At 47.3% G+C, this 21,880-nt stretch overlaps 1 protein-coding gene across 2 annotated transcripts in view; it reads right to left on the minus strand.

Annotated features, from left to right (window-relative positions):
- Positions 1-21,880, minus strand: part of TCF7L1 (transcription factor 7 like 1) — a 179,371-nt gene that overhangs the window by 23,805 nt on the left and 133,686 nt on the right. For both annotated transcript variants that reach the window (XM_035272116.3, XM_035272115.3), the window contains one exon: positions 6,872-6,955. In XM_035272116.3, coding sequence (XP_035128007.3) covers positions 6,872-6,955 — 84 coding nt within the window. The remainder of the gene's footprint in view (positions 1-6,871; positions 6,956-21,880) is intronic.

The raw sequence follows: 21,880 nt of genomic DNA on the forward strand, positions 1-21,880 counted from the left end.
CCATCTCAAAAACAAAACCCCAAACCCCCCACAAAACCAAAACCAAAACAAACACGTGCACACCAGAACAAAACCCCAAAACTATGGATGTTAAAGGTGCTTCTGGTGAGGCTTCAGATGGAAATTGGGAACATGTTATTGGAACTAGTGAAATGCGATTCTTGTTACAAAGTGGGAAGGAACATGGCTAAGTTATGTTGCAATGTTTTGTGAAAGGTAGAACTTGTGAGTGATGAATTTAGATATTTAGCATAAGTGATTTCTAAACAAAGCACTGAAGGTGTGGCTTGGTTTCTCCTTACTGCTTATAGTAAAATGTGAGAAGTAACTTAAAAAATTGTTAAGCAAATAGGAACCGGAACTTGAAAATTTAGAAAATTCTCAGCCTAGCCTCATTGCAAACAATTAGAAGGTGTGTTCCTGAGAGAACACGAATGGTGTGGTTGGACAATCAGATAATAAGGAGACTGGGGCTGTGACTCATGGGTTCAATGAACCACCTCAGCAGAAATACTGCCCTCTTGGATTGAAGCAGACAAAGACAGAACAAAGGGAAAGAAGGCTGTCAGATTTCTGCAGAATGGGCTATAGCGATGTGGCTGTAAACATTTGTTACCCTTCAAGAAGAGGGGAAAATGACTCCAAGAGGGGATTCAGAAGGTGAGGCTGCTGCCCAGGGCCTCAGGGGCACAAGTCCCATCCTGGTGGGCTGGAAGGAAAGAGAATGAATGGTGCCAAAGAGGATTATTCTTGAGCCTTAAAACTGAATGAAACTCTGCCAAGAGACTTCCTTTAGACTTAGACTATAACTCTCTCCTGCCAGTCTCCGGCCTGCCAGCTTACCCTCTTAAATCTTTCTCCCTCTACACATACTCACTCACTCACTCTACACACATACATCACCTTGGTTCTCTTTCCCTGGAGAACGCTAACACAGAACTGTTCTATATGTTTTTTATTTTTATTTTTCATACCCAGCTAAGCTGTTCTATATCTTGACTGTGGTGAACTCATACATGACTGCAGTAGTTTATCAAAACTCACAGAATTATATACTTGTGTGAATTTCACTAGATGTAAATTATATCTTAAAATGGGGAGGCTGGGCATGATAGCTCATGCCTGTAATCCTAGCACTTTTGGAGACTGAGGTAGGAGGATCGCTTGACGCAAGGAGTACAAGGCCAGCCTGAGCAACAGAGTGAGATCCTATCTCTACTTTTTTTTTTTTTAATGGAGGGAAAAGTGCACATGTATACAACTATATGCACAGGATGTTAACTTTAGCTTAAAAACTGGGCCAGTCATGGTGGCTCACGCCTGTAATCCCAGAACTTTGGGAGGCTGAGGTGGGCAGATCATTTGAGGCCAGGAGTGCGAGACCAGCCTGGCCAACGTGGTGAAACCCCATCTCTACTAAAAATACAAAAAAATTAGCTGGATGTGGCAGCTCATGCCTGTAATCCCAGCTACTTGGGAGGCTGAGGCAGGACAATCTCTTGAACCCGGGAGGTGGAGGTTGCAGTGAGCTGAGTTTGGTGCAGTGAGCTGAGTTTGCGCCACTACACTGCAGCCTGGGTAAAAGCGAGACTGTCTCAAAACAAACAACTGGAAACCATCTATGTCTGTCTATTTTTAAAATGTTAAAAGGCAACCAGGAAGAGAGAGGTGGCAAAGTTTCAAAGCTGGTAGATATTTCTCCCTTTGCTCTAACCTCATCTAGATTTTCTCCACACCTTCCTCTATCCCTCGACTCCTACTCCCTAGGTCCCTTTTCTGATTTTGGATGCTCAGTCTAACAGCTAAAATTTGCATTAAAAAAAAAAAAACCTGCAAATCTGACTCTTTCCAAATAGCTGGATTAAGTCACTGTAAAGTTTTGGAGAACCGCAACCATTTCCAAATTACTTGGATTATTTGTCTCCTGGCCTGTGGCCCCATTTGCCTGTAACTCAGTAGAATTTATTAGGCATCTACCTCGACAGGAAGCATTTTAGTCATCAAATAGAAAGTAAGTTATAAGCACACACACACACACACATACAGCCACCCACCCACCTGCAGACTGAAATACTATTTAACAAAATGTTTGTGGGCTGTGGGATTATAGATCTTTTTCTGTGTTTTCTGGCATTTTCCCAAGAGTGTATGCATTACTTTCATGGTTTCAAAAAAAGATTTTTTAAAATTAAAACATGGTTCTGAAAGAAAAAAGGAATTGGATCTGGGTAAATGGGGGCAGAGAAGGGGTATTAACTTTTTACCAGACCATTCATTCTTCCATTCATTCAACAGATGCTCCGGAGCATTACAACAGGCGCTCAGATGCGATTCCTTGTCTTCGTGTTGGTTATATTCTAGAGGGGCATATGTTTGTTTTGCATGGCTGGACACAGTGCTCCTGCGGGCATGTGGAGGGGAAGACAGGGATCTGGCATGTGGGTCATGGTGAGGGGTCTAGATAATAATCTGCAAGTGATGAGATTATAGTGATTGGATCTTAAAAATAGTTGCTTATACAATGTTATTGTTAGTCTTTAGAGCTTGTTTTGAGGGTGTAAAGTCTGAATGATTAATATAACTTCATTCGGCACCCTGGCCCGGTTGTGACTTGCTTACACATCCCTGATAGACAGCTTCTACATGACTCACTAAATCTCTTCAAGTATGCAGGCTGTTTCTTTCACTTGCTCTACTCCCAGGGCAAACCTCATCTTAAATATTTCACTCCTGACTCTTAAAATACATTTCATAATCTCAAGTATTTTAACAAAAAAGCCAGTATCCAAACCTCAGTGACTCCCTCCGAAAAACCTTCAAGACCTGCTTACACATCTAGCCCGGAGAGAGCCGCACTTCGCAAACTGGGATGTCTCCGGGTCCTCCTTCTACTCTGCCTCTGGTTTGTGATTTGCAATTACAACAATGATCCTCCACTCTGGCTGCCCCTTAGAATCTCCTGGGGAGCTTAAAAACTAAGATACCAGCCGCACCCCAGACCAATTAAATCATATCCTTGGGGGATTAGATGCTAAATTCTATAGGCTCATTATCTCTGTTACCTCTGCAATCTGCCCATTTGTTCTGGCACCTAATTCAGGCCCTCATTATCTCTTAGTTTTGCTAATTAAACAGTATTTTCATTGTTCTTTCCCTCTCATTTAATAACAGTAGAGGTAGCGGTAGCAGTGGTGGTGGTGGTGACGCTGGGAGTCGAAGGCTAATAGTTATTGAGGACTTACTTTGTGGTAGGCACAATTCTAGACTCATTACAATACACTGGCTCATTTTCGCACAATGACTCTATGAAGTCAGTCCTCTTCTAATCCCCATTTAATAGATGAGGAAACCAAGGCAAAGAGAGATGAGGTAATTTGCTTGGAGCTGCGTAAATAGAAAGAGATGGATCTGGGATTTCAACCAAGTGTATTATACAGCCTCCCACTCATATGCCCTCCTCCCCGGATATCGCAGGGTACACACACCTCTCACTGGAATGCGATGCTCTGCCTCAAAAATTGAGAATGAAGGTCTTCTCCCCATCTGCTGAATTCCCCGTTAATGTTAAAATTTTCTCCCATAAACGTTCCTTATTTTTTGAGGCCTGTTTCTGCTTTGCTATATTAGAATACAGACTATGGTAATATACAATGTACTAGAAGATTATCCATGTTGCTATCTATAATGCCATGTGTGGTCACAGTTCATGCTTCTCTGTGCTTAGACAAAATAAGGAGCTCCTGCTCCACCGCAATGCTGAGTTATTATTTGCAGAGGCACATCTGCAATGGGCAGATGTTGGTTTGGCAGCTGGAACTATGGGTGTAGAACTTTCTTGAGAGTCCTACAACTCTCCTGATAGGATTTTATATATTTTTCTGTCACAAACATTGAGAGTAATAAGTGATGATGAAGATCTGATTTATTTGAAGAAAAGTCTAGAAAGAAAATGGAAGCTTAGAAAGGACAAAAAACTGTTTATGTGTATTAATATAGTATCTTGGAGTCAATGAAATGAAGATTTACAGGAAGCAGAGAGTAGTCGGGGCCTGGGTGTCAGCTGTGTCACAAAAAGGCAGGAAAAGGAGTAGAGTTGGTTATTAGATGCGACTGGAGCGCAGAGCCGGGCTGCAGAGGAGTGGCAGAAGAAAGGAGGTGACAGGTGTGGGAAACATTAAAAGAGAATCGGGACGGTGCTCCCAGGAACAGGAAGGCTGAACACAGGGTTTTTCTTTCATTTTTCAGAGAAGGATTGCTCTGTGCAAAAGGAAGAATGGGAAACTCAGAGTACATGTGTTAGGGTTTTTTTTGTTGTTGTTCATGGCAGGGTCTCACTCTGTCACTCAGACTGGAATGCAGTGGCACAATCATGGCTCACTGCAGCTGCAAACTCCTGGGCTCAAGCTGTCCTCCCACCTCAACCTCCTGAGTAGATGGGACTATCTGGCTAACTTGTAAAATTTTTTGTAGAGATCTTGCCATGTTGCACAGACTGGTCTCAAACTCCTGGCCTCAGGCAATTTCCTCTCTCTTTGGCCTCCCAAAGTGTTGAGATTAAAGGCATGAGCCACTGTACCCAGCCCCCATGTGTTTGGTCTTTTTTTTTTTTTTGAGACAGAGTCTGTCTGTGTTGCCCAGGCTGGAGTGCAACGGCGCGATTTCAGCTCACTGCAACCTTCACTTCCCGAGTTCTCCTGTCTCAGCCTCCCAAGTAGCTGGGATTATAGGCGCAGGCCACGATGCCCAGCTAATTTTTTTGTATTTTTTTAGTAGAGATGGGGTTTCCCCATGTTGACCCAGCTGGTCCTGACCTCAGGTAATCTGCCCACCTCGGCCTTCCAAAGTGCTGGGATTACAGGTGTGAGCCACCGTGCCCAGCCTCATGTGTTAGTTTTTAAAGGGAAATAAATGTTTTTGAAAAGTAGATGGAAATGTGACAATATGCAGAGAAACACTAAGACAGAGGACCCAGCCATCTCAGGTCTGCAGGAGTGAGCTGGGGGATGGCACAGGACAGATGGGAAAGGCACAGATCTGAAACAGAGATGGCTGTGCTGGGGGAAGTGAGGGGTGAAAACTAGGTCTGGAGTGGGTGGATGTGGTCCAGACATCCTCCACCAGGGCTGACTGGCACCACCAGAGGGCACTTGTGCCTCATGCTTGGCCATCCCAAGTGGGACTCAGGGCCAGAGTCACCATCCTGGCTTATGCCTGAGTTGAGGGGCGCTTGTTAAATGGGCGGCTTGTGTCTTGGTGACCGGCCGCAGAATCTGCTGCCTTTCCTGGATGGCTACTCCTGCCACTCATGGTTCCTTCCACTGTCATCCTCACCTTCCCTAGTGATGGCTGTGATAATCACCTGAGAGCTGCACATGGCATCCCACTGTAAATTCCCAAGGGCTCCACAAGGACGAGTCTTCTGATTACTGGAAACCACAAAGGCTTCCTGTACCCTTACTTATTTATCTTTCTGCACATATCTTCTTTCTCTTCTGCCAGACTCTAAGCCTTGTTTTTTTCTTTTTGAGACGGAGTCTCACTCAGTTGCCCAGGCTAGAGTGCACTGGTGTGATCTTGGCTCACTGCAACCTCTACCTCCTGGGTTCTCCTCTCTCAGCCTCCCAAGTAGCTGAGATTACAGGAGTGTGCCACCATGCTCAGCCAATTTTTGTATTTTTAGTAGAGACGGGGTTTCAGCATGTTGGTCAGGCTGGTCTCAAACTTCTGAGCTTGTGATTTGCCTGCCTCGGCCTCCCAAAGTGCTGGGATTATAGGTGTGAGCCACCTCTCTTGGCCGACTCTAAGCTTTCAATGAACAAGAATTATCAGTATATCGTAAAATGTCCTACAAGGTAAATAACATCTGGGATTCGCTTTAAAACCCAATGTAGCGGGAGGGAAATTCTGGGTGAAGGGAACATGGGAATTCATTATATAATTCTCTCTACTTTTATACATCTTTAAAATGTTCTATAATTAAACTTTAATAAACATCACAGAAGCCCAGTTGCCAATAACCAGTACGAGGTAGTAACGGTGAAGCCCTAGGTTTGCTTGTCTGTAAAATGTATAGGTCATGCAGGATGGGGGTCCTTCTAACCGCATCCCAGGATTCTGAAGCTCACTGAACAGTGGGCGAGCACTAGTGAGCTTGTGGGGTGAGTGTGTCTTCAGGCAAGTGTTGACCCAAGCACCCAAGAAAAGTCCAGGAAAGTGGAATATCCAGTTCTGTTCCAGGGGCATCTCCTATTGGCTTTGGGTTTCAGTCCTTTGCATGTCCTGAAGAGGCCAGAGGACCTGCTTGGAGCCACTGCTCCCGTCTCCCAGGACTGTTCAGACCCTCCTTTCTGGCTGGTATTGCTACAGGGCCTGGAAGAATAGACTTGGCTGCCCTGAGGGGCATTTGTTTATACGTGTCCTATTAAATTCTTTCCTATAACATCCTGTACAGAAGGACCTCTTCAACTATTGCCTTGCAGCTATGATGGAGAAGAGCAGACAATACTGGGTGAGCCTCACAGGAGAGAGAGGCCACTCTTGCCCATGTGAAGTGGGCAGGGGTTCAGATGGCAGCATGGACGGATTGGAGGACGTCTTCCATGATGACCAGGGTGGGCAGCCAGGGCCATGGGGGTAGGGGACAGCTCTTCCAATCACACAACATTCGAGGCAGTGTGGTATGTGTGCTGAGGTATAGGTCACAACCCAACTGTTAGTCCCAATCACTTAGCTCTTCCTCACTGTACTGTACTCACACATCTGAGGACACAATGTTAGACCCCATCTGCTTCAGCATAAGGGCAGAAGGCAGTGGCTTCGGATGAGGCCAGTGATAGTGGCCTTTTGGTACTTTATGGTGAAACAGACTTACCAAGTGTGCTGGAGATGGTGACCTCGTGTCCTTGACTGTGGCACTGGAGGGGACATCGAGGAGGGGCCATTTCATCTGCAGGTACTGCACAGGGAATAGAAAAGAAAAAGCTGCTGGTGAGATGAGGCCTTACAAGTACCCAAAGTTTGCAGAGCACTGCTATTAGGGTGCCGCCACTGGCCATTGGGGAGGCCTGTATTTTCATGCCACACGCCCTGTACCGGGTCAATTTCCAAATGATCATAACAGGGACAAGCGTACATTTACAACCACTACCACCCTCACCATGCCCTCTGTCATTTTTCGGGGGACATGAATGACAACTAAGCTGAACTTTTAAGTGGCGGAGGGAACCGATCCATTCCAGCACAATGAATCAACATATTCTAAACCTCTTGGTGAGGCTCAAGTCCTCTCTGCTGTAGTCATGTGACAGGCAGGGCTGATCAAGGAAGAAGAGGCTCCCAGATGGCCATCCTGCCCCATTCATTTCCATCGCTTACAGCATCCACACACAATGCTCCCTATGAAACAGCCATCCAAAAGTATCTGGGAATGAATGAATAACAGCCATCTGCCTGTCACAGAGTCATGGGTAACATCTATCCCAACTGGATGATGTTACTTTATAATGAAGTAAAGGATGCTGAGCTTTACTTCATTATAATGTCTCTCAGCCTTGAAAAGATTACCCAGTACCCCCTTCTTTCCCACGTCACTGCAAAAAACCCAAACCAAACAGTACCTCCCCAACACACACACACACACACACACACACACACACACACACACTCTCTCTCTCTCTCTCTCTCTCTCTCTCTCTCTCTCTTTCTTCTCTAGCATGGCACAGTCCTTGCCAAGAGCCTGGAAAGTGAGTTGAGTGGACCAACAGTCAGGAGCACTGGGAAGGGCCGTCCTGGGCTCTGGAGCCCTGCATTCAGGCTCTTACTCTGCCAATGTAGGCCGTGTGACCCTGGACGAGTGATTAACAACTCTGAGTCCCAGTTGTAGCATCTGTAAGGCAAGGCTAGTATCACTCACCGTACAGGTTGTTTGAAGGACTAAGGACAGTGTCACATAGTGAACACAGTGCCTCGCACATGGGAGACATTTGATAAATGACACCTATTATTTCCATAAGCAAACCATTAGTCTTTGCCAGGAGCAAAAGCGCACATGTTGTCTTAGTGTCAACATTCACAGGTTGCTTCTGGGCAGCAGACCTGCAAGCAGCCTCTCTGCAGAATTCTAAAGCTCCAATGGAAAGTGGTGGCTCCAGGAAGAGTTTCATAGAAAGAAGTCTTTGGCTGGGTGCAGTGGCTCACACCTGCATTCCCAGCACTTTTGGAGGCTGAGGCAGGTGGATCACTTGAGGTCAGGAGTTTAAGACCAGCCTGGCCAACGTGGTGAAACTCCATCTCTACTAAAAAATACAAAAAACAGCTGAGTATGATGGCACAGGCCTATAGTCCCAACTACTTGGGAGGCTGAGGCAGGAGAATTGCTTGAACCTGGGAGGTGGAGGTTGCAGTGAGCTGAGATCGTGCCAATGCACTCCAGCCTGGACGACAGAGTGAGACTCTGTTTCAAAAAAAGAAAAAAAAAAGAAGTCTTTAAATCATCCCTTGCTCTGGTCATGTAATCAGGAAAAACCAATCACAATCTGGCTCTGCTGTGTACAGAGCAGGAGGTGGATGGGAGGAGCCACAGAAGGCCCCTTTGCTCTTCATCCACCATAAGTCTTGACCAATATGGCAGAGACTGGACCTTCAAAAAGGCATCCATGGGCAGGAACCACAACTTAAGGTCACATGTGCCAGAGGCCAGCCTAGCACATGGGATGGGCCACACAGGCCTGACGTGGGAGGTCTGGTGGGAATCGGGAATGAAGCCCTATGAATAAGGACAGTCTTTTCACTTTGGGACCTCTGTGCCCCCACCCCTCAGCCCTCAAATTGGGTCTCACCTCTGTCCGTGTCCTCTGCTGACCCTATCTTCTTCCTCCCCACCACCACCATCCCTTGCCCTATCCAGAGCCCACACACCATACACAAATTAACTGTGATTTCAATGCCCTTGCAAGTGAAAAGCACTGGGCAAATATTGGTGTCATTATTGAAAACGCATTTCCACTGTGAGTAACATTTGTGCTACATTTGCAGTTGCCAAAGCATTTTCACACACGAAACCCAGTGTAATCTTCACAATAACCTACGATTACAAGCAGGAGTGACTATCCCGAATTTTAAAAAGGAGTAGGCTGCGCACAGTGACTCATGCTTGTAATCCTAGCACTTTGGGAGGCCAAAGTGGGGCAGATCCTTTGAGGTCAGGAGTTCAAGACCAGCCTGGCCAACATGGTGAAACTCCATCGCTACTAAAAATACAAAAATTAGCTTGTCATGGTGGTGCATGCCTGTAGTTCCAGCTACTCGGGAGGCTGAGCCAGGAGAATTGCTTGAACCCAGCAGGCAGAGGTTGCAGTGAGCTGAGATTGTGTCACTATACTCCAGTCTGGGTGACAGAGTGAGACCCTGTCTAAAAAAAAAAAAGAAAAAGAAGCTAATGGACATAAACAAAGGCTAAATGGCTTGCCCAACTTCATATAAGAGAGCTGAAGCCAGAGCATAGGTCTCCTGACTTCGAATCCCACACCTTTCACACCACCATGAGTTCATGAAGCTTTTCCTAAAACCGTCTTCCTCATCTCCCATCAGCAGCCTTTTCTTTGCTTCTCTCTCTCCTCTGTCTCGCACGGAGCTGGCAACCCAGAAACAGAATGGGTCCGTGCATGTCAGCGTTCTCCTGGAGGGATGCTGAAGGTGCCCAGAGCTTGCACTTGAAGCCTAAACATTACACTAGTTTTTCTAGAAGCAACAACGTGTACATTTTTCTTTTTAAAAATTGAACTACAGTAACAACTATCAGGTGCTAAGGCGAAGTATCCCAAATCCATACCCCCTAACATTAAACAGGACGGAAGGGTTCCTGAAATTCATCAACTCTACCAGCATCTGCTCCCTATTTAGGGCCACAAAGACACACACATGCTGAACACTCTTCTTACTTGTTGGCTTCCCAGGGATGTCCTTAGAGCATATGGGAGTGGTCCAAAGAAATGTGAACCCTAGTTTGGGACGGTGCTAGAGTTTTGGGTCTTACATAATACTCTCAAGTGACCTTATAGATGGTCTGGCATAGTTGGCTTGTAGGATTAAAGCACAGGATTTCTCAATCTCGGCACTATGACATTTTGGGCTGGATATTTTTTTTATTGGGGGTGGTGGGCTATCCTGTAAAGTTTAACAACATCTTTGGCCTCTAACTATAATACTAGATGCCGATGCACTCCCATACAGATCATCAAAAATGTCTCCAGACTTTGCCAAATGTCTCCTGGGGCTGGGGGAGAGAATCCTCCCTCCCTCAACTGAGAATCACTGCTCTAGTGGCCAAGGAGCTGGTACCCCATACACTGTGAGCTCCATGGGGGTTTGTCTGCCTTGGTGCTGGGGATATCAAGGGATATCAAGCATACAAATAAGTACATCTCTGTATGCTTGTATTTTATACACACATTTATAGTAAGGGTTTTCAGTAATAGCCACTCTTTTGGGTGTCTGACCATGCACTTGTTTTATCTATGTAACAAGGAGTCTTGGCTTCTGCTGCGAGACCACACTGGCTGTGCCCATCACTGATACCTGGCCCCTTACAGACAAGTCAGGCAGTGTGAGTGAAAAGAGCAGAAGGCAAAGGCGTCCTGGGAACAGTGAGCATCTCACCAGGACCAACCCTGCTCCAGCTGTGCCTGGGGTGGCACGGGGGCGGTGTGCAGGATGGGACTCATTCTGGGAGGCAGGGGTATGGAGGATCGTCACTTCCCCTTTTCTATTTTTTTTGTCTTTTTTAAGATTTTGAGATGAGTGATGGGGGTGAAGGAAGAGCTCTAACACTTTGGAGCCCCTGCAGCTTGCCTCTGCATCACAACTCCAAGGAAAGGGCAGTTGAGCCTCCCAGAACCATGAATTGGGGCAGCAGGAGCCAGTGACACCCCTTGTAATCCTCTTCCACTGCGGTATCAGAAATCTGAAGGCAGCCAGGTAGTTCTGAACTCCTAGGTCACGCCCAGCCCAACTAGAGTGGAAATAAAGTTCTTCTGTTTATTTATATTTTATTTTCATAGATGGGGGTCTTACTATGCTGTCCAGGCTGGTCTTGAACACCTGGGCTCAAGCGATCCTCCCTGCTTGCTCTCAGAGTGCTGTGATTATAGATGTGAGCCATCATGTCCAGCCAATAAAGCTCTTCTTAGCTGTGAGGCCAATCCCATGATCACCCTGAGGGCAATGACTCATGGGTGTCCTTGGGGAAGTAAGTGATGGGTGACTATGCTTAGGTTCTTTGCATGGTAATGGTATGTGGGCAGGTTAAAACTGCTGGTTTCTGCCGGGCATCGTGGCTCACCCCTATAATCCCAGCACTTTGGGAGGCCGAGGCAAGCCGATCATGAGGTCAGGAAATCAAGACCATCCTAGCCAACATGGTGAAACCTTGTCTCTACTAAAAATACAAAAATTAGCCGGGCATGGTGGCACATGCCTGTAGTCCCAGCTACTCAGGAGGCCGAGGCAGGGGAATCACTTGAACTAGGTAGGCGGAGGTTGCAGTGAGCTAAGATCGCACCACTGCACTCCAGCCTGGTGACAGTGAGACTCTGTCTTAAAGCAAACAAACTGCTGGTTTCTCCATGCCCAGTCTAGTCTACATTTAACTGGCTCTGCAAGGCCCAGCTCCTGACCATTGTGTCATGGCCGTGCTTCAGCACATAGCGAAGATATGTACACAGGTCGGTCCAGCCACCTCCCTCCCTGGGGGATGTCCACTGGAATGTAGCACATTGAAATGATAATGTATAGCATCAGTGCAATTGATGGCAAAGCAACAGCCAAGCAACTTCCACTTCTGGGGTGCTTTCTATGGGTTAAGTACTCTCTTTTGGATACTCAAAAATAGAAAGGAAAACACCAAACCCAAATGGCAGGTACTACTGTCTTTGATTTACATATGCTACTGTATATTGTTAAGACAGGACACATCAAGCCTGTAATCCCAGCACTTTGGGAGGCTGAGGCGGGTGGATCACGAGGTCAAGAGATCGAGACCATCTTGGTCAACATGGTGAGACCCCGTCGCTACTAAAAATACAAAAAATTAGCTGGGCATGGTGGCGTGTGCCTGTAATCCCAGCTACTCAGGAGGCTGAGGCAGGAGAATTGCCTGAACCCAGGAGGCGGACGTTGCGTTGAGCCGAGATTGCGCCATTGCACTCCAACCTGGGTAACAAGAGCGAAACTCCATCTCAAAAAAAAAAAGACAGGACACATACAGTTTCTCAATCTCACTGAATCTGGAAAACTCTTTTCTAGGGACTGGGGTTCTGCTGTTGTGGTTCACAGTTAAGTAGACTGAGGTTGTGGTTTAAAACATGTCTTTACCTTGTTAAGGAAGGATGATTCTAATCCTATTTTTACACTGTTTTCTTTGGAGCAGTTGTTGCATTTTTCTCTCAGCATTTACCAAAATGGTCATGTGGTTTCTCTTATTTGACTCATTTATGAGATGTATATATAGCAACAGATTTTCTTACATGGAGGCATTTTTGCGTTTCCCAGGTAAGCCCTATTTGGTCATGGTGGTTTGTTCTTTCCTAGGCTATGTTGTGGAATGCTAGTCATGTTTCAAATTTTTGACTTCTACATTAAGTAAAGGTGAACAAAGTTTTCTTTCCTTTGGGTGACATCGTTATCAAGTGTTGCCATCAGTGTTCTTGTGGCTTTATTATTTGGAGGGGCTCTGCTCCTCTCTTTCTTAATGTTTTGGGCCCCTCCTTAAAGCCTTCTGTGGGGCAAGCACTTGGCCAGGTGGGCTGTTTCCACTCAACATGAGTCTTGGGAAGGGTCCCTCTGAAGGATGCTGTCACTAGAGAGCTAGAGCCCCCTTTCCTGCAGGGAGGCAGAGAATCCTCCTGCAGAATCCTCCCTTTGATTGGAGCCATGGAGCAGATTAATTGCAGCTGTGCCCTGGAATTTCCCCAACACACAAATCTTCATGATGTAAAACAGCTGGGAGGAAATCCCAGCATGCCCTGTACAGCGAGGCAGGACTGCCAATAAACTACGGAGATTAACCCTCTGGCTCCCAGAAGGTAGTCCCAGAAGGTCGGGAGGGCCCCGCCCCAGCCATCCTCACCCTGTCCCACACTCGCTTAGTGTGGACAGGACTCTACAGGGCTTGGGGGAATGCCCACATTCTCCCTGTTCACCCGTTCTCACAGAAAAGCCTTTAAGTAGGGCCTGGGCAACAGAGGAAACAAAGTTTCATGTTACAGAATCCACAGCAATGCTTCCCACTGTTGTAAGCAAGCAAAACAAGTTAGTTCCAAAAACTGCACAGGTGAGAAACTCCAGCCCAGAGAATACCTTCCACTGCTTCTAGAGGAGAGGCCCAGTAGACAGAGAAGCGCCCCTTTCTCCAGCCCTACACTTAGTCTCACTCAATTTTGGCCATCTGCCCGTTAGGAGACTCCAAGGCTCTCAGGTTTAGTGACCGGTCTTTCCTGCCTCTCTGAACTCCTATGGTAAATAGTGACTCTGGGGACCCAGACCTAGGGTCCCTTTTGATAGAGAAGTAAGGGTTTCCCAGGCCTTTCGGGACATGTAAAGTACCCACTGCCACCCAGAACACAAGGTTACACCCAAACCCTGGGTGCAGACAGCTTCCCACCACAGTGACAGCGACATTATTCAAAATGCTCTCCTTGTCCTCGTAGAGGCTCTATGTAACAGGAAACTATAACCGTATTATAAATGAAAAATGTGAAGAAGCCATCAGTTTCTTCTCTCCATTCTGCCACAGTTGCAGTCTTTCTCAGCTGGACTATGGCGATGACGTTCACACTCCTACCAGAGTTCAGCCTTCTAAAAACCAGTCGCATCTCTTCCCTGCTCAAAACCCTTCCCTGGTTGATTTCTGGGGTCAAGAGATAAAGCCCCCAAACTCACCAGCAATCCAGCACCACCCTATCCTTCTGGCTTCCGCCCTTACCGCCCCACACCCCAGCTGCAGAGTCCTCACTGCACTCTGAACGCACCACACTGCCCCGCTGCTTCCCTGATGCGGCTTTTACTTCATCCTTCACTCGTGGGAAACTTTAACCCCTTCTTCAAAACCCAGTCCTCCCAAGGCACCTTCCCTGCACGAGTCCTCCGTGAGCCTGTCGCTCTCCAGAAGCGGCACACGGTGTTCCCATGGCACGAAGCGGGCTACTCTTCCTCATTTGCACACTCTGTCTGCCCTTGGCACTGTAAGCAACTCCAGGGTCAAGCCTGCACCTCAACTCTTCACCCAGAACCCGGCAATCATGATATGTCGAAACTCTGTCCCATGCTGTATTAATGCAATGAGCGTAGGCCCCCAGTTTCCTCATCTGTAATGTGGGGTCAAACATCCTCTCCTGGAAGCCTTTAGAGATGCGACACACACATGGGGCGCCCATTTCACTCACAGCCAATGCCTACTTCTCACAGCAACTGGCTTAGTTCTCCCGAGAATATGTAAACATGGCACAAAGGGTGGGATGCCCAACTTGGCCAGTTCCTGGAGAGCTGTTTCTGTCTTCTGTAGGAAAGTTCACAAATTGACCGAAATTTGAAAAAACACCAACACTGATCAATAAACTCAGGAGTAAGGAGAAAGAAAAGCTTTCCCAAGCAGGAAAACAGTTTTCAGCAGTCAATAAAGAAGAGAAAATGAGTCTAAGAATTTGTTCCTAAACAAGATGGATTAGACAAAGTTCCAGGGACAAAAGTATAAAAGGTCAATTTTGTACTCTTATCCCTTATTTTCCTTCTGAAGAATGAGTCATTGATGCCTTTGCTTAACTTTGCCGATGGCAGCAAATCTCAAACATGACGTTTTTGTTTTACCTGAGTGTACGTTAGGTTCTTTCTTGAGGTATTGGGTTTTTTTTTTTTTGAGACGGAGTCTTGCTCTGTCACCCAGGCTGGAGTGCAGTTCGATCTTGACTCACTGCAACCTCCACCTCCTGGGTTCAAGTGACTTTCCTGGCTCAGCCTTCCGAGTAGCTGGGATTACAGGCACACCACCATGCTCAGCTAATTTTTGTAATTTTAGCAGAAACTGGGTTTCACCATGTTGGCCAGGCTGGTCTCAAACTCCTGACCTCAAAGTGATTCACCCACCTCAGCCCCACAAAGGGCTAGGATTACAGGTGTGAGCCACTGCGCCCAGCCTTCTTGAGGTATTGTTGATAGGTGAGTACTTACAAATAAATCTAATAAAAACCAAATGCCCTAAAATAAGATACTTTTGAATTTATTATGGCAGAGTTTTCTGTGGAAAAGTTATTTAGAACCAATTTTGCATTTTTTTTTTAGGTGGGGTCTCGCTCTGTCACTCAGGCTGGAGTGCCATGGTGCAGTCATGGATCACTGCAACCTCCACCTCCTGGGCTCAAGAGATCCTCTCACCTCAGCCTCTCAAGTAGCTGGGACCACAAGCATGAGCCACCACCCCTGGCTAATTTTTTGCATTTTTGGAAGAGACAGGGTTTCACCATGTTGCCCAGCCTGGTCTCGAACTCCTGAGCTTGTCATCTGCCCACCTCTGCCTCCCAATTCTGCTGGGATTACAGGGGTAAGCCACTGCTCCCGGCCTACACTGGTCTTAAACCAAGGAAGTGACTTTGCTCTCTCTAGCACCTGTCACAGCATTTAGTCAACAAATAGTTTTAAAGCCCATGCACTGGTAGCAGAGGGGCTCCAAAAGCATTTCATGACTGAATAGTAAACTCAAAAGTAAGAGTGTATTGGTTACGTGTCAGTTTCACCATAAACAACTCCCCCCCACCCACCACTTTCCCCAAATGATTCTTTTCTGGATGATCTCAAACTATTCTTTTCTGGATGATCTCACACTATTCTTTTCCGGATGATCTCAAACTATTCTCTTCCCTTTCTATTCCAAAGAACCTGGCAATTTTGCCTCCCAGATTTGATCAAAGGTTTGTTTTAAAAACTGGCTCCCGGCAGAAGCCAAGCTTTCATTTTAGAGCACAGGAGGCAAGAGACCAGGGTTCCAGACTCTTTCTAATCTTTCTGGACTCCCATTTTCTCACCTTTAAAATGAGAATATTTTACTTCATCAGCCTGAAGTAGGGGCCTGGACTAGATGGTGTCCTGTGGGAGGAAAAATCGAATTGAATGGAGCAGTTTGTGTAAACACAGAGGGTGCTGGGAGTGCCCACCGTGTTGAGGTGATCAACAAATGCAGTCAGGAGTCCTAGCTGAACCCCACTGAGGTGCCTGTGTACCTCGCCTTTCAGAACCTCTGGGTTTCCACCTATAACAAGAATAAGAACACTGACTGCCTGGCAGGGTGATATCTCAGGTGTGGCTGTCACACTCAGGTGTGAGTGTCCGCACACTGGAGAGGATCAGGCAGAGTGCGGGCATGTGTGGAGCTTATAACAAATCTGTGTTCAGTCACTGAATATCTAAGTTATTGGTATTCAATGAGCCTGTGACCTGCACTTTACTTTGGGGAGGGGAAGAATTGACACAGAGCTTGGCCACTTACAGATCTATGGTGCTTTGTAGGGAGGGGGTCTGGTTTCATGTTGTGTTGGTAAATGCCTAACAAATGGCTCTATAAGCAAAAAAAACCAAAAAAAACAAAAACCAAAGTATTTGCTGGTATCCACGGTGTAAATACTCCTGCTGATTTCAAGGTACCACGATGAGTCACTGAAGGCTCAGTGCAGAAGAGATGCTACCGATTGGCTGGGTGCCAACTGGCTCAGGCACACCAATGCCAGTGGGCAGGAGCTGGGTGGGAGGTTGAGGGGGTCTCAGATATGTCCTGACTTCCTGGGATGGCTGGAAAGCTGAGACACATGTTTCTCAGCTCCATTGGCCTGCTTGAGGTCTTGATAGAGAGCCGGACACTTACTTGGCCAGGTGTGTCCCTTGACAGCTGTCTGCTTTTAGAAGGGAAAACTCTGCTCCCAAAGCACTGGGCGTAGCCATTGTGTGGTGGGTCTGGAGCGCCAGGCCTGATGAATCGCCGCAAGCTGCCTCTCCCATTGGCTGTGACTTTTGGTTTGCTGGGCCTGAGCAGTGTCTGTGCTAACTGCCCAGCCACCAGTGCACCACATGAAGTGTCTTCATGGAAACTGGCTTTGGCAAAAGTCCAGTCCTCCTTTCCCTGAGGTGAACCCTGCCGGGCCCCCTTCCTCCGTCTCTTCCCTGTCGCTGCGTGCCTGAGAATCTCCTGACACACTTCCCTCCTTTCAGGCCCTCAGGTGAGAATATCTGCCCAGGCCCCCACAGGATGAAGAGTCTACCTGCTGGCCTCTGACCAAGGGCTCAGACTGGTCTGAAAGAGCAAATGCCTTTCTCCTTCACAGCCTGCAGCCTGTTCTCTGGCCTGCACACACACACCCCCATACCATTCTGCCCCCACTCTGTTGGTCAGCATCATAGGTCTGGTGCCATATCCAGCCCCACAGAGCTGCCTTCTCCTGGGTTACAGCAACATAGCAGCCACCATGGGGTGGTGCCACAACTGACTCAAGGGGCCCATGTTCACACACATGGAGGTTTTTCCCAGGCTTCTGCTGCACTGAATACCCTTGAACACTCACCGGGTTGTTCACGTATGTCTATTGTAACAGGACACATTTCTAGCTGTGTAGGGAATTGCTAGGTCAAAGACAGGCACACGTAGTTTCTGAGGAGTGTTACGAAATTTCTCCCAGTTGACACTGCTGACAACAACCTGGGAGAGGGCGTACGTATTTCCCCACACCCTCGCTCATACAAGGTTATTAAACGGTTTCAACTTTGCCAAACTGACAGGTAAAAAAGTCCCTCACTGAGTTTCCAATTGCATTTTTCTTTTAATACGTGATGCTGTGAATTGTCCTATTGGGTGATGATTTGAAGGAGGGGAAAAAAGATGTGTGTAGCACAGAGCAAGTGGGCTCACAATCTGACAGGTGGCGGGGATGGGGGAGGACAAGTATGGAGTCACTGCAGGTGAAACACAGGAGGGGGCTATGGGCTCCTGGCAGTTGTCACAGCCTGTGCAACCTCTCCTGCACTTGACCTTCACTCAGGTGGAAGAGGGCAGAGAGAAGGAGCTGAGGCTGAGTCTGTGGGCTGTTGAGAGTGAGGAGGCAGAAGGAGCACCCAGGAAGCTGCTGGTGGGCAGCTGCCCCTTCTGGTTCTCCCTCTTTCTCTTCCCAGCATGTACACAAGCTTCTCCCTCTTTCTCTTCCCAGCATGTACACAAGCTTCTCCCTCTTTCTCTTCCCAGGATGCTTCCATGCCCTCACTGCCTCCCAGGTGCTTCTCAGCCCCCAGCAGGCTGGCTTCTGTTCCACTCCCTCCACTGTCTCTATAGACACTCTTCTGTCTTGGCAAGGCCACGGATAACTTTAGAAAGAAAATAAAGGCAACTGGCTTTTGAACTGCCACATCCCATGGGGAGCTCTGGGGAAGCCTCTCCTCCCTCATGCCCTGCAGGTTCTGTGCCCCTTCTGGGTAATTTTTTTTGAGATGGAGTCTCACTCTTTTTGCCCAGGCTGGAGAGCAGTGGCACAGTCTTGGCTCCCTGCAACCTCCACCTCCCAGTTCAAGTGATTATCTTGCCTCAGCCTCCCAAGTAGCTGGGATTATAGGTGCCCGCCACCATGCCCGGCTAATTTTTGTATTTTTAGTAGAGATGGGGTTTCACCATATTGGTCAAGCTGGTCTCAAATTCCTGGCCTCAGGTGATCCACCTGCCTTGGCCTCCCAAAGTGCTGGGATTACATGCGTGAGCCACCGTGGCCAGCCCCAGGTGATTTTTTACTGACTGATTGATTAATGACTTGATGGATAGGGTCTTGCCGTGTTGGCCAGGCTGGAGTACAGTGGCATGATTATGGCTGATTTCAGCCTTGACTTCACGGAATCAAGCAATCCTCCCACAACAGCCTCCTGTGTAGCTGGGACTATAGGTACACACCACCACACCCGACTAATTTTTTTTTTGGTAGAGACAGGGTCTTGCTATGTTGCCAAGACTGCTCGCAAACTCTTGGCCTTAAGTGATCCTCCTGCCTTAGCCTCCCAAAGTGCTGGGATTATAGATTTGAGCTACCACACCCGGCCATCCACATTTATTGACTTGAATAAACTGTCCTGGACAAACTGTTCCATGAGAAAAGCCAGTTAAAGAATCTGGAAGGATAGTCATCCAAATGTTATCGCTGAGTTTTAACATTTCAAGCAATTTTATTAGTTCCTTTTTCGTATTTCTCTTCTTCACTTGAAATTTTTACAATGAGTATGTATTATATCACAGCAACAGTAAGCAAAGCTATTAAAAGTAACCCCAGATGAATGATTTTCAATCCTGTGCCTTCAATGTACCTAACCAGAAACCTCAAAATCCACTTTAAGGCCTTTAGTTACCTCCCTAACCTGCTCTTGGCCACCCAGTTCCATAGCTTTTGGACATCTTTTGAACCCTATTCCATGGAGAGGCCCCTGCAGCAGCCTTCTGGGTATGCCTGGGCTCCTGTAGGCTCTCACCCAGGAGGAAGGTGGGTGAGCAAACCGGTTTGAAAGAGGCAGTGGTGGGGGGCTGCAAACCACACTGGCAGGTTGCTTTGCCTCACATTGACAAAATGTCTGTTGTCCAAGAACAGGATAATTGATAGAAATTAAGAGGTCCCAGGCTAGGCACAGTGGCTCATGCCGGTAATCACAGCACTTTGGGAGGCCAAGGCGGCTGGATCACCTGCAGTCAGGAGTTTGAGACCAGCCTGGCCCCATCTCTACTAAAAACACAAAAATTAGCCAGGCATGGTGGCAGGCACCTGTAATCTCAGCTACAAGGAAGGCTGAGGCAGGAGAATCTCTTGATCCTGGGAGGTGGAGGTTGCAGTGAGCCGAGATCATGCCACTGCACTCCAGCCTGGGTGACAGAGTGAGACCCTATCTCAGAAAAAAAAAAGAAAGAAAGAAATTAAGGGGTCCCAAATCCTCTCTCCACTGAGTTACCAGTGTCTTGTTCTCAGCTCATCTCTTCCAGTCTGTCCTTCACTTGCCTCCAGAAATATCTTTCTAAAATATAAAACTATGCTGTTTAAAGCTAGCAGGAGGCTACCCATTCTTATAGGACTGCCTATCAGCTGATCAAGATACAGTGACAGCTCTGTACAGAGCCCTCCATCAAAATCTCTCCTGTGGTGTATCATGGACATAAACAGCCATTTTCTATAAACATCTCATATAGAAGATGGCTGTTTATGTCCATGATACACCACAGGAGAGATTTTTTAAAGTACATAAATAACTAGACTATAAGCCTATAAATGACAGGTTCAGGTAAGACAGGGATTGCAATGGGCAAGGATTACCATGGAACAATTGGAAGACATCAGAGAGGAGGTGGCATCTGTGCAGGGTCCTGCAGGCAGGATATACTTCTATAGTTCTTTTACTTGTTAAAACAAACATTACTTGATTTGATATTACTGACTCCTGGATATAGGTAAAGCAGATATTATTATGTTCATTTAAGAAATGGGAAACTGGGGCTGAGCGCAGTGGCTCATGCCTATAATCCCAGCACTTTGGGAGGCTGAGGTAGGTGGATCACTTGAGGTCAGGAGTTTGAGACCAGTCTGACCAACATGGTGAAATCCTATCTCTACTAAAAATACAAAATTAGCCGGGTGTGGTCCACACATCTGAATCCCAGCTATTTGGGAGGCTGAGGCAGGAGAATTGCTTGAATCTGGGAGGCAGAGGTTGCAGTGAGCCGAGATCACGCCATTGCATTCCTGCCTGGGAGACGAGCGAAATTCTGTCTTGCAAAAAAAAAAAAGGGAAACCGAGCCTGCTGGAGGCTACTGGATTTACTTGACACTGGCACTGGAATACAGGGCTCTGGGCATCTATGTTGTAACTCCTGAGGGTACAAGGACATGATATCTGTCTTCTAGAAACTTGTCGCTGGGCATGGTGGCTCACACTTGTAATCACAGCATTTTGGGAGGCTGAGGCAGGTGGATCACTTGAGCCCAGGAGTTTGAGACCAGCCTGGGCGACAAAGTGAGACCTCATCTCTACAAAAATACAAAAAAATTAGGTGTGGTGGTGCACTCACCCAGGAGGCTGAGCTGGGAGGATTGACTCAGCCCTGGAGGTCGAGGCTGCAGTGAGCTGTGATGGTGCCACTGCACTCCAGACTGGGTGACAGGGTGAGATTCTGTCTCAAAATAAATAAATGAGAAACTTCCAACTGATCTTGGAATCTTGGGATGGCAAGGGTCTCTCAGAACCCTTCCCTGCGGCTCCTGCAGGCCCCGCGGCTGGCCAAAGTCAACAACTCCTGGGCACCGGGAGATGGGGAATGTCTGAGGAGGCCCCTCCACAGACGGGCAGTTCCAGGAGAGATCTCTGACCCCACAGAGGCCGACTGAGCAAGGACTGTGAGAATAAGGGTCACACCAGCCACCTCTACACAGGGCCACTGCTTCTGACAAAGGAGCCTGAAGAAGGGGTCCTGCACCCTACCCTAGTGTGTACGCAAATGTGGGGTGCGGGAGTGGTCACATCCCTCTGTGCTTGTGGCAGGGCACTCTTTCTTGCTAAAGCTGGACAAGACCTCAGAATCCTCAACACAGTGCACCAGACAGCCACTAACAGTTGATTAAAATTGACTTGTAAGGTGCAGTCTATTTATTCTTTCTGATTTATAACAGGAAGTAGACACAGATGTTCTGTCTGGTGAGCAGGAGGAGCAGAAACCAGGTCGTAGAAGTATCTCTCCTGGCTGGCACAAAGAGGAATTCAGTTCCTAGACAGAGGTGAAGGCTTCACCAAGAATGTGACTGGACGGCCAAAACAGTCATAATTTGCAGAAAGCCCA

The sequence above is a fragment of the Callithrix jacchus genome, chromosome 14 (assembly GCF_049354715.1).
Source record: "Callithrix jacchus isolate 240 chromosome 14, calJac240_pri, whole genome shotgun sequence".
Lineage (NCBI taxonomy): Eukaryota > Metazoa > Chordata > Mammalia > Primates > Cebidae > Callithrix > Callithrix jacchus.